The following is a 12,232-nucleotide window of genomic DNA, read 5'->3' as shown; positions in this document are numbered from 1 at the left end:
GTCTGGTTACTGAAGTAGTCATGTGGTTAAGTACCTGAATATTGCCCATAATGCTCACCATTAACACCTGGGAGACTCTGCTCTAGGGGGCATCCATTCAACCTGTGTTAAGAGCCTATGGAACTTAGAAATTCTTGAACTTGAGAAAAGAGTTTAGAAAATGGAAAAGGTTAAGTATTACTTACTGTCAGTACTATTTGAGCATAACAATGAAAAATCCTACTCTCTCTAGAATGTCCATTATTTCTTTTGATTCACAGTATGTATGTTGGTACGTGTGTGTGTATATATACACACATACATATATATGTTCTCTGAATCAACAAGTAGCATCCTAGACAGGCAGTATAGATTTCCTCCCATTGTTATGTTCAAATAGTATTGAAATAGTAATTACCTTTCTTATCAGAAGCTTTGGTTAGGCTCCTATGAATGTTTTAGAACTCTGGTTTGCATGAAATCAATTTAGTGGGCCATGATCAGTATTTTTAATAAAAATTGAAATAGAATAAAAAAGGAAGCAACAAAGTGTATTACATGTAGTAAGTCCAAACATTGTTTCTTAAAAATTTTGTTTCTTTGTGTGTGTGTGTGCGCACATCTGCATTCCCTATACTTGTGTACTGGGTTGCAATGTAAAATATATTTCTTACAATGAGTTTGAGGTAAAAAAAATTTCAGAAATGGTAAACAAGTTATTTTAGTAGAAACAGCAATGCTGAATTTAGTAGTATTTATGGAAGGTTGAATTTTTTGAAATATGTTTATGTGAAGAAAAAATCTATTCTTGAACAATGATCACTCAAGGCAACCCACCCCATTTTTATTCACATCACTTGAAAGCTTTTTCTTGTATTGAGCTGATATTAATCCCATTTTTGAATAACATTCATTTATTGGTTTGAATAATAAACTTTTCAGTCTCACTTATTCTAGACCAAGGATCAGCAAGCTATATCTTGCAGGCCAAATCCAGCTTGCCTCCTAATTTTGTAATAAAGTTTTATTGGAACACAGCAATGCCCATTCATTTATGTTATGTTTATGGCTGCATTTTTGCTACAATGGCAGTGCATGTGGTAATCTGCTCAGAAAGTGATAGTCCAGGTATAGTGTATAGTGTATAGTTTAGGGCAAAGTTTTCAAAGGTGTGTTCCTGAAAAACTAGTTTCTTAAGATGATCCTCAATAAAAGGATGTTACATAAAATAAGTTGGAAAACACTGTATGATATCTCTTTGGGCTTCAGGAAGTCCTGAATAAACTAACCTGTTTAGTGGTATTTCCCATACATATTGATGTGTGTGTGTGTGTGTGTGTGTGTGTGTGTGTGTGTGTGTGTGTATGTACAGAGTGCAGAGTATCTTTTAACTACCATTTCTTGGTGTTCCAAGAGACATAATAGGAAATGCTGGGTTAAGGTAGTGTCTTAAAAGTGTAAGGAGTCGCAGTTATTGGTGGAAGTATGGAAAGCTTCTATTAAAGAAAGCTTTAGAAGTTAATGTTGCTCATGTTTTGGTAATGTTTAAGAAAGTGAGGAAATTACTATTCTATATACTTAATTTTTTTATATCAGTTGATTCTTCAAAAGTGGCTACCAAAATAAGTGGTGCCAGTTCCTTTAAATTATGAACTGTACCTAATTTTAAAGCTTGTTCACCTGATTTTGACTGTCTGATGGAGAGATTAATTTAGAAAAATAGGAATGTGGAAGTGTTAGAAACTATTAAGAATTAATAATCCAAAAAATTAAGACAAAAGGTTTTCTAAAATTAGATAAGTAGAAATATTTGACCTGAGTTAAAAAGTTCAATTTATACTCAAGTTTTCCAGGAATACATTGGTGAAGTGAGGACTATCTATGAAAAAATTTGTTCTTTGTACACATAGTAGAGATGGTAAGGTTCTTTGTGGGTTATTTTTTCTATTATATTTTTTCTTTCCTTTCCAAATGAAAGTGTGATCTTTAGTTATGTTATTTTAGTTTGTAATATTTCAAACTGAACATATTTTTTAGTAATTTTTTTTATTGTTCAAAAGGTCATACAAATGTTCAGTAGAAAAGTTGATATAATTTCATCCCAAGAGAACACCACTAGACCAAAATGTGGTGGAATATGGAAACAATCTGAATACCTATTCTTAGTCTTTTCATTTAAAATTTTGATCTTATCCAACTATTATCTAAGTGTTTTTTATGAGTTTAAATTGTCTTCTCTCCACAGAATCAAGTGACGGATACTAATAGAAAACTACAACATGAGGGAAAGGAAGTAAGGCCAGTTTACCTTTTGAAAAAATCTTTTCTGTTTCCTGTCATTCTCTTTGATAACTGTGTTCTTGATTTAGTGGCTTGTAAGACCATAAGCAGCATGTTGGAGGAACTTGGACATTATCATTGCTTCGCCTAATGTTTACCTGAAGTAAATGAATATAGCACTAGAAAGCTTAATGAGAGTATGTAGCCGCCTTCCTTAGCTGTGTTTTTAAATCACTTGAGTAGTCATAATATGGCCAATGCTGTTTCCTCTGCCTGGAATGTTCTTTCCCAAATGTTTACCTACTTCAGACTTATGCTCCTCACATGTTACCTCCTTCATGAGGCCTTTTCTAACCACCTTATTTAGAATTGCAGTCTCACTTTCATGCCTTGTATTCTTTTTATCTTTCCTGCTCTATTTTTCTCCATTGCACCTATCATGCTTTGGTATTATACAGTTTTCCTTATATGTTTGTTTTTTGTTTGTCTCTTTCCATTAGAAATTAAGCTCCATGAGGTCAGGATTTAAAAAAAAATTTTAACTGCATTGCCATATCCCCTCTACCTGCCTAAACAGTGACTGGCACAACATGAATATGCATAAGTATTTGTTAAAAAAAAAAAAAGAATCTTTGATTCTGTTAATTGATATACTCACCATTTAAATCATCATAGTTTATAAGATTATTTTACATCCATTTTCTCACTTAATCCTCATGACAGACCTACGACAAGGTCAGGACTGGTATTATGACTATTTTATTGATTAGGAAACTAAAACAGATGATTTGCTAAAGTTTACATAGTAATTGGAAGGCTGGGACTAAAACCCAAGTTTTCTGACTTACAGTCTATTACCGTTCTCTGTATCATATACCTTCCTCATTGCCTAATACTTAATGTTTAATTTTAATAATCTTTAAAATTAGCCTTTGATTGTCTTATCAGTAACTTAATCAGGACCGTTCCCTTTTTTCTTTTTTGTGTAGTATCTAAGTAGATAACTTTTAGAAAAGGGTATGGGATAAATACTATAAGAGGTCATGTAGATTATTGCTTTTTAAAAGTTTGTTTCACATATTTTAAGTTTTTGCAAAGAATGCAGTTTCTTCTAGTTTTATTGTGGTATGACTTCAGATGGAAGACTTTAAAATGCTGTGAGAAGAAAAGTGAGTTCCTCTTCATTAAACTGGAACTCTTGGAAAAGCCACAACTTCTAACTGTGTGGTTTATTTGTTGAAATACAGATTTAGTTGCAGATTATTTTCAAGATTCATTTGAAGCTGTATAGGAAGGACTGTTTTCCTCTAGGAGTCTAGCACTGATGACAGAAATATAGGATCTTCTTAGAAGATTGATGAAATATAAATCATGAAGAGTCTGAATAGGGTGTGGAGCAAATATGCACGCTTTTTCTTTTCTCCTGGATGGCCCCTGAATTTTAAGATTTCATTTCACCTAGCCTTTTCTAATGTAGTATGTATGCATCTTGGGGAGAAAGTAGGAAACCATACAGGGATGTTTTACTGGTTGAGAAAGGCAGTTCCGTAGTCCACTTGGCAGGTCTTACTATGAAACTGTCTGGGATTTTCTGATGAATTGAACATAGGGTGGAAAAATGTGACTGAAAGCTTTTTATTTACAGCTGTTGGCATAATTCAGTTTTTTTCCCTCTTGCTAAGCTGGTAATAGCAATGGAAGAGCTGAAGCAGTGTCGACTACAACAGAGAAATATTTCTGCCACTGTTGATAAATTAATGCTGTGTCTTCCAGGTGAGGAACTGGAAATAGAGTAGAATTCTTGATGCAATTCCTTTAGCTTGAATTAGTCTTTTCACTTTCTCTAAATAATGCTTGTGTGCTCTTTCTCCCCTTCTCTTTCAAGTCCTGGAGATGTATAGCAAACTGAGGGACCAGATGAAAACTAAAAGGTAAGATATTTTTTTGTTGAATACTTTGTATTATCTAAAATTTCTGTTATTTAGAATTTTTTTAAAAGTCCATATTTAGCATAACCTTTCAAAAAATAATTAAGTCCATATAACATCTTCTCTTGCCTTTTGTATATCTATTGATTCATCGAGAGTTATTTACATATGCTGATGTATTTTGTCATGTATTATGTTTAATAAAAAACACTACACGTAGTTTGATTTTTAGAAGACCCAGCTTTTTAGGGGAAAAGCATGTAACTGTTTTAGTGATAGTTAATTTGAGAAACATGCTTTGGTTTAGTATTATAGTAGAAAAAATAGTTACTGGTTTTGCTGGGGTGGATCAGTCAGGGTTCTCCGTTGAAATAGAACCAGTGGTGTGTGTGTGTGTGTGTGTGTGTGTGTGTGTGTGTGTGTGTGTGTATGTATGTGTGTGCAGAGAGAGAGAGAGAGAGAGAGAGAGTGATTTTTTTAGCAAATTGGTTCACATGATTATGGAGGTCCAAATCTGCATAGTAGGCTGATAGGCTAGTGTCAGGGAAGAGTAAATATTGTTGCCTGAGTCTGAAGGCAGTCTGCTGGCAGAATTCCGTCTTCCTCTGGGGAGTTTAGTCTTTTTCCTATCAAGGCCTTTAACTGATTTAACGAGGCCCACCCACATTATGGAGAATGTTCGTCTTTACTCAGTCTACTGATTTAAGTGCTAATAATCTCATGTAAAAAAATAACTTCACAGAAATATCCAGAATAATATTTGACCAAATCTCTGGGTACTATGGCCTAACCAAGTTGATATATAAAATTAACCATCACAAGGGGCAAGGTCAAGGTTAAGTTCAGAGGAGTCTTTTCCTGTGTGTTATTTTCATCTGGTTTTATTCCACAGGAAACTTGACAGTGACTCTTTGGCTCTTCTTCCCAAACTAGAGTAAGCATCTCCACCCTCTCTGCCCTGGAGTACCCTGTGGTATGATGGGGGTATGTGAAGCTATAAGATAAACAGGACACATCTTCCTGGAATGTTAATTTTACCTAGTTTTGAGGGAAAAAGTATGGAATTAAAATGTATTTAATACTGAAATAAGATTAAAAATATTGTGAATAAAAATGATAAATTCTCAAGAATTTTAAAGTTAAAGCATGAAGCATCAATATTTTTTGAATTTCTTAAGATTATTTCCCAGACTGCCTTCTCCCTGGGAGGATACATTCACATAAGAGAGCATAGGTTGGGAAGAAGCAGCTGCGAGGCCTCATCACACGGCTCCCTATGAGCAAGTGAAACTAGACTATGTGCAAAGGAATAAAAGTGCCCTGGAGGATATCATTAAATATAAGCAACACTGTTCCTGAAATTTTAGAGGCACTCCTAATCCTCAGAACTGGAACCTGGAACTTGAACAAGCCGTGTGGATGAAAGGCTCTTGGTGTTCCAGCCAGGAGTCAGGGCTCTGCCTCTGAGGTAGGAGAGCCAACTTCAGGTCACTGGTCAACAAGAGACCTCCCAGCTCCACATAATATTAAATGGCGGAAATCTCCCAGAGACCTCCATCTTAACACCAGCACCCAGCTTCACTCAACGACCAGCAAGCCACAGTGCTGGACAACCTATGCCAAACAACTAGCAAAACAGGAACACAACCCCACCCATTAGCAGAGAGGCGGCCTAAAATCATAATAAGGCCACAGACACCCCAAAACACACCACCAGACGTGAACCTGCCCACTAGAGAGACAAGATCCAGCCTCATCCACCACAACACAGGCACTAGTCCCCTCCACCAGGAAGCCTACACAACCCACTGAAACAACCTTAGCCACTGGAGACAGACATCAAAAACAACAGGAACTACGAACCTGCAGCCTGCAAAAAGGAGACCCCAAACACAGTAAGATAAGCAAAATGAGAAGACAGAAAAACACACAGCAGATGAAGGAGCAAGATAAAAATGCACCAGACCTAGCAAATGAAGAGGAAATAGGCAGTCTACCTGAAAAAGAATTCAGAATAATGATAGTAAGGATGATCCGAAATCTTGGAAATAGAATGGACAAAATGCAAGAAACAGTTAACAAGGACCTAGAAGAAATAAAGATGAAACAAGCAACGATGAACAATGCAATAAATGAAATTAAAAATACTCTAGATGGGATCAATAGCAGAATAACTGAGGCAGAAGAACGGATAAGTGACCTGGAAGATAAAGTAGTGGAAATAACTACTGCAGAGCAGAATAAAGAAAAAAGAATGAAAAGAACTGAGGACAGTCTCAGAGACCTCTGGGACAACATTAAACGCACCAACATTCGAATTATAGGGGTTCCAGAAGAAGAAGAGAAAAAGAAAGGGACTGAGAAAATATTTGAAGAGATTATAGTTGAAAACTTCCGTAATATGGGAAAGGAAATAGTTAATCCAGTCCAGGAAGCACAGAGAGTCCCATACAGGATAAATACAAGGAGAAATACTCCAAGACACATATTAAACTGTCAAAAATTAAATACAAGGAAAGCATATTAAAAGCAGCAAGGGAAAAACAACAAATAACACACAAGGGAATCCCCATAAGGTTAAGAGCTGATCTCTCAGCAGAAACCCTACAAGCCAGAAGGGAGTGGCAGCACATACTGAAAGTGATGAAGGAGAAGAACCTGCAACCAAGACTACTCTACCCAGCAAGGATCTCATTCAGATTTGATGGAGAAATTAAAACCTTTACAGACAAGCAAAAGCTGAGAGTTCAGCACCACCAAACCAGCTTTACAACAAATGCTAAAGGAACTTCGCTAGGCAGGAAACACAAGAGAAGGAAAAGACCTACAATAACAAACCCAAAACAATTAAGAAAATGGGAAGAGGAACATATATATCAATAATTACCTTAAATGTAAATAGATTAAATGCTCCCACCAAAAGTCACAGACTGCCTGAATGGATACAAAAACAAGACCCTTATATATGCTGTCTACAAGAGACCCACTTCAGACCTAGAGACACATACAGACTGAAAGTAAGGGGATGGAAAAAGATATTCCATGCAAATGGAAACCAAAAGAAAGCTGGAGTAGCAATTCTCATATCAGACAAAATAGACTTTAAAATAAGGACTATTAAAAGAGACAAAGAAGGACACTACATAATGATCAAGGGATTGATCCAAGAAGAAGATATAACAATTGTAAATATTTATGCACCCAACATAGGAGCACCTCAATACATAAGGCAAATACTAGCAGCCATAAAAGGGGAGATCGACAGTAACACATTCATAGTAGGGGACTTTAACACCCCATTTTCACCCATGGACAGAACATCCAAAATGAAAATAAATAAGGAAACACAAGCTTTAAATGATACATTAAACAAGATGGACTTAATTGATATTTATAGGACACGCCATCCAAAAACAACAGAATACACATTTTTCTCAAGTGCTCATGGAACATTCTCCAGGATAGATCATATCTTGGGTCACAAATCAAGCCTTGGTAAATTTAAGAAAATTGAAATTGTATCAAGTATCTTTTCTGACCACAACGCCATGAGACTAGATATCAATTACAGGAAAGGATCTGTAAAAAATACAAACACATGGAGGCTAAACAATACACTACTTAATAATGAAGTGATCACTGAAGAAATCAAAGAGGAAATAAAAAAATACCTAGAAACAAATGACAGTGGAGACACAACGACCCAAAACCTATGGGATGCAGCAAAAGCAGTTCTAAGGGGGAAGTTTATAGCAATACAAGCCCACCTTAAGAAGCAGGAAACATCTCAAATAAACAACCTAACCTTGCACCTCAAGCAGTTAGAGAAAGAAGAACAAAAAAACCCCCAAGCTAGCAGAAGGAAAGAAATCATAAAAATCAGATCAGAAATAAATGAAAAAGAAATGAAGGAAATGATAGCAAAATCAATAAAACTAAAAGCTGGTTCTTTGAGAAGATAAACAAAATAGATAAACCACTAGCCAGACTCATCAAGAAAAAAAGGGAGAAGACTCAAATCAATAGAATTAGAAATGAAGAAGGAGAAGTAACAACTGACACTGCAGAAATAAAAAAAATCATGAGATTACTACAAGCAACTGTATGCCAATAAAATGGACAATCTGGAAGAAATGGACAAATACTTAGAAATGCACAACGTGCCAAGATTGAATCAGGAAGAAATAGAAAATATGAACAGACCAATCACAAGCACTGAAATTGAAACTGTGATTAGAAATCTTCGAACAAACAAAAGCCCAGGACCAGATGGCTTCACAGGTGAATTCTATCAAACGTTTAGAGAAGAGCTAACACCTGTCCTTCTCAAACTCTTCCAAAATGTAGCATAGGGAGGAACACTCCCAAATTCCTTCTACGAGGCCACCATCACCTTGATACCAAAACCAGACAAGGATGTCACAAAGAAAGAAAACTACAGGCCGATATCACTGATGAACATAGATGCAAAAATCCTCAACAAAATACTAGCAAACAGAATCCAACAGCACATTAAAAGGATCATACACCATGATCAAGTGGGGTTTATTCCAGGAATGCAAGGATTCTTCAATATACGCAAATCTATCAGTGTGATAAACCATATTAACAAATTGAAGGAGAAAAACCATATGATCATCTCAATAGATGCAGAGAAAGCTTTCGACAAAATTCAACACCCATTTATGATAAAAACCCTGCAGAAAGTAGGCATAGAGGGAACTTTCCTCAACATAATAAAGGCCATATGTGACAAGCCCACAGCCAACATCATCCTCAATGGTGAAAAACTGAAAGCATTTCCACTAAGATCAGGAACAAGACAAGGTTGCCCACTCTCACCACTCTTATTCAACATAGTTTTGGAAGTTTTAGCCACAGCAATCAGAGAAGAAAAGGAAATAAAAGGAATCCAAATCGGAAAAGAAGAAGTAAAGCTGTCACTGTTTGCAGATGACATGATACTATACATAGAGAATCCTAAAGATGCTACCAGAAAACTACTAGAGCTAATCAATGAATTTGGTGAAGTAGCAGGATACAAAATTAATGCACAGAAATCTCTGGCATTGCTATATACTAATGATGAAAAATCTGAAAGTGAAATCAAGAAAACACTCCCATTTACCATTGAAACAAAAAGAATAAAATATCTAGGAATAAACCTACCTAAGGAGACAAAAGACCTGTATGCAGAAAATTATAAGACACTGATGAAAGAAATTAAAGATGATACAAATAGATGGAGAGATATACCATGTTCTTGGATGGGAAGAATCAACATTGTGAAAATGACTCTACTACCCAAAGCAACGTACAGACTCAATGCAATCCCTATTAAACTACCACTGGCATTTTTCACAGAACTAGAACAAAAAATTTCGCAATTTGTATGGAAACACAAAAGACCCCGAATAGCCAAAGCAATCTTGAGAACGAAAAAAGGAGCTGGAGGAATCAGGCTCCCTGACTTCAGACTATACTACAAAGCTACAGTAATCAAGACAGTATGGTACTGGCACAAAAACAGAAAGATAGATCAATGGAACAGGATAGAAAGCCCAGAGATAAACCCACGCACACATGGACACCTTATCTTTGATAAAGGTGGCAGGAATGTACAGTGGAGAAAGGATAGCCTCTTCAATAAATGGTGTTGGGAAAACTGGACAGGTACATGTAAAAGTATGAGATTAGACCACTCCCTAACACCATACACAAAAATAACCTCAAAATGGATTAAAGACCTAAATGTAAGGCCAGAAACTATCAAACTCTTAGAGGAAAACATAGGTGGAACACTCTATGACATAAATCACAGCAAGATCCTTTCTGACCCACCTCCTAGGGTAATGGAAATAAAAACAAAAATAAACAAATGGGACCTAGTGAAACTTAAAAGCTTTTGCACAGCAAAGGAAACCATAAACAAGACCAAAAGACAACCCTCAGAATGGGAGAAGATATTTGCAAATGAAGCAACTGACAAAGGATTAATCTCCAAAATTTACAAGCAGCTCATGCAGCTCAATAACAAAAAAACAAACAACCCAATCCAAAACTGGGCAGAAGACCTAAATAGACATTTCTCCAAAGAAGATATACAGAATGCCAACAAACACATGAAAGAATGCTCAATATCATTAATCATTAGAGAAATGCTAATCAAAACTACAATGAGATATCATCTCACACCAGTCAGAATGGCCATCATCAAAAAATCTAGAAACAATAAATGCTGGAGAGGGTGTGGAGAAAAGGGAACACTCCTGCACTGCTGGTGGGAATGTGAATTGGTTCAGCCACTATGGAGAACAGTATGCAGGTTCCTTAAAAAACTACAAATAGAATTACCATATGACTCAGCAATCCCACTACTGGGCATATACCCCGAGAAAACCAAAATTCAAAAAGAGTCATGTACCAAAATGTTCATTGCAGCTCTATTTACAATAGCCCGGAGATGGAAACAACCTAAGTGTCCATCATCGGATGAATGGATAAAGAAGATGTGGCACATATATACAATGGAATATTACTCAGCCTTAAAAAGAAACGAAATTGAGTTATTTGTAATGAGATGGATAGACCTAGAGTCTGTCATACAGAGTGAAGTAAGTCAGAAAGAAAAAGACAAATACCGTATGCTAACACATATATATGGAATTTAAGGGAAAAAAATGTCATGAAGAACCTAGGGGTAAGACAGGAATAAAGACGCAGACCTACTGGAGAACAGACTTGAGGATAAGGGGAGGGGGAAGGGTGAGCTTTGACAGGGCGAGAGAGAGTCATGGACATATACACACTAACAAACGTAGTAAGGTAGATAGCTAGTGGGAAGCAACCACATGGCACAGGGATATTAGCCCGGTGCTTTGTGACAGCCTGGAGGGGTGGGATAGGGAGAGTGGGAGGGAGGGAGACGCAAGAGGGAAGACATATGGGAACATATGTATATGTATAACTGATTCACTTTGTTATAAAGCAGAAACTAACACACCATTGTAAAGCAATTATACCCCAATAAAGATGTTAAAAAAAAAAACATAGGTTGAACAGTATGAGAAATTCTGTTCAGTGAGATAGAAGGTAATATTATTTCCCTGATAACCTTTTGTGAAGTTCTAAAATTATAGAAAATTACAGAGATTTAAAAAAAGCTTCAGTATCAACTTCTCTGAATTAACAGATAGGAACAATTCCAGTTTTGATTCATATATATGTAAATATTTATGACATATATATAAACACATATGGACGGAAAGAGGTAAAATGTACATTTAAAAAAATTATAGATAAAACTCATATCCGCTTCCTCAGTCCTTTCCCTTTCCCTACTCCGTTGGGGAAACTAGTATCATAAATTTGGTGTATCCTTCTAGTCCATGTTTTTAATACCCGTAAATCATACGTTGTATTTTTAGAAACATTTACATGAATAGTTCTCAGTCCTTGTTTTTTTGAGAATCATTCATTCAATAAAAATGAATTGAGTACTTACTGTGTTGTTAGGCATTGCTCTTAGTGCTGGGAATATAACTCTGAACAAAATAGACAAAAATATCTGCTGTTGTGGGGCTTACATACTGGTGGAGAGCTTTTAAATTTATGTATAGAGATCTAGTTCACTTATTTTAATTGCTGTATAGTAGTCCCATTATATGAACAACCTACATTTCTCCTCTTAATTTGAGTGGCTATCATAAGTACTGTTCACCAGTATTTCTAGCTCAACCTTTTTCTGGCACAAAGAGTAGGTTTATATGTCTTGGGCTCCTTTGAGCTGTATCAACACTGCACACTGAGTTGCCCTCCTATATTGTATCCTCCTTACTCTAGTTGGGCTCTAATACCCTGTGTTATGCTTCTGTCTTCCCTGAATGTCCTCCTCATCCCTCTTTGGCTCTGACATTCCATGCAATGCTGCCTTCCTATACAGACAGTCTTACCTCACTAGGTCTCTTGTATCCCATGCTAGTCCATCTTACCCCTCACCGACCAGTATGAATGCTTTCATTTATTTAGGTCTTCTTTAATTTTTT

The 12,232-nt window shown here is 36.2% G+C and overlaps 1 protein-coding gene across 6 annotated transcripts in view; it reads left to right on the top strand.

Annotated features, from left to right (window-relative positions):
• The window catches only part of EXOC6B (exocyst complex component 6B), a 729,400-nt gene that overhangs the window by 90,645 nt on the left and 626,523 nt on the right, over positions 1-12,232 (top strand). For all 6 annotated transcript variants that reach the window (XR_004352738.1, XM_032652455.1, XM_032652454.1 and 3 more), the window contains exons 3-5: positions 2,225-2,272; positions 3,942-4,032; positions 4,145-4,190. Coding sequence is in view for 5 of the 6 variants with exons in the window: in XM_032652455.1 (XP_032508346.1) it covers positions 3,954-4,032; positions 4,145-4,190 (125 nt within the window). In the remaining variant the exon portion in view is untranslated. The remainder of the gene's footprint in view (positions 1-2,224; positions 2,273-3,941; positions 4,033-4,144; positions 4,191-12,232) is intronic.

The sequence above is a fragment of the Phocoena sinus genome, chromosome 13 (assembly GCF_008692025.1).
Source record: "Phocoena sinus isolate mPhoSin1 chromosome 13, mPhoSin1.pri, whole genome shotgun sequence".
Lineage (NCBI taxonomy): Eukaryota > Metazoa > Chordata > Mammalia > Artiodactyla > Phocoenidae > Phocoena > Phocoena sinus.
The sequence above is the reverse complement of the archived record's forward strand: the minus strand, read 5'-3'. Positions and strand labels throughout refer to the sequence as shown.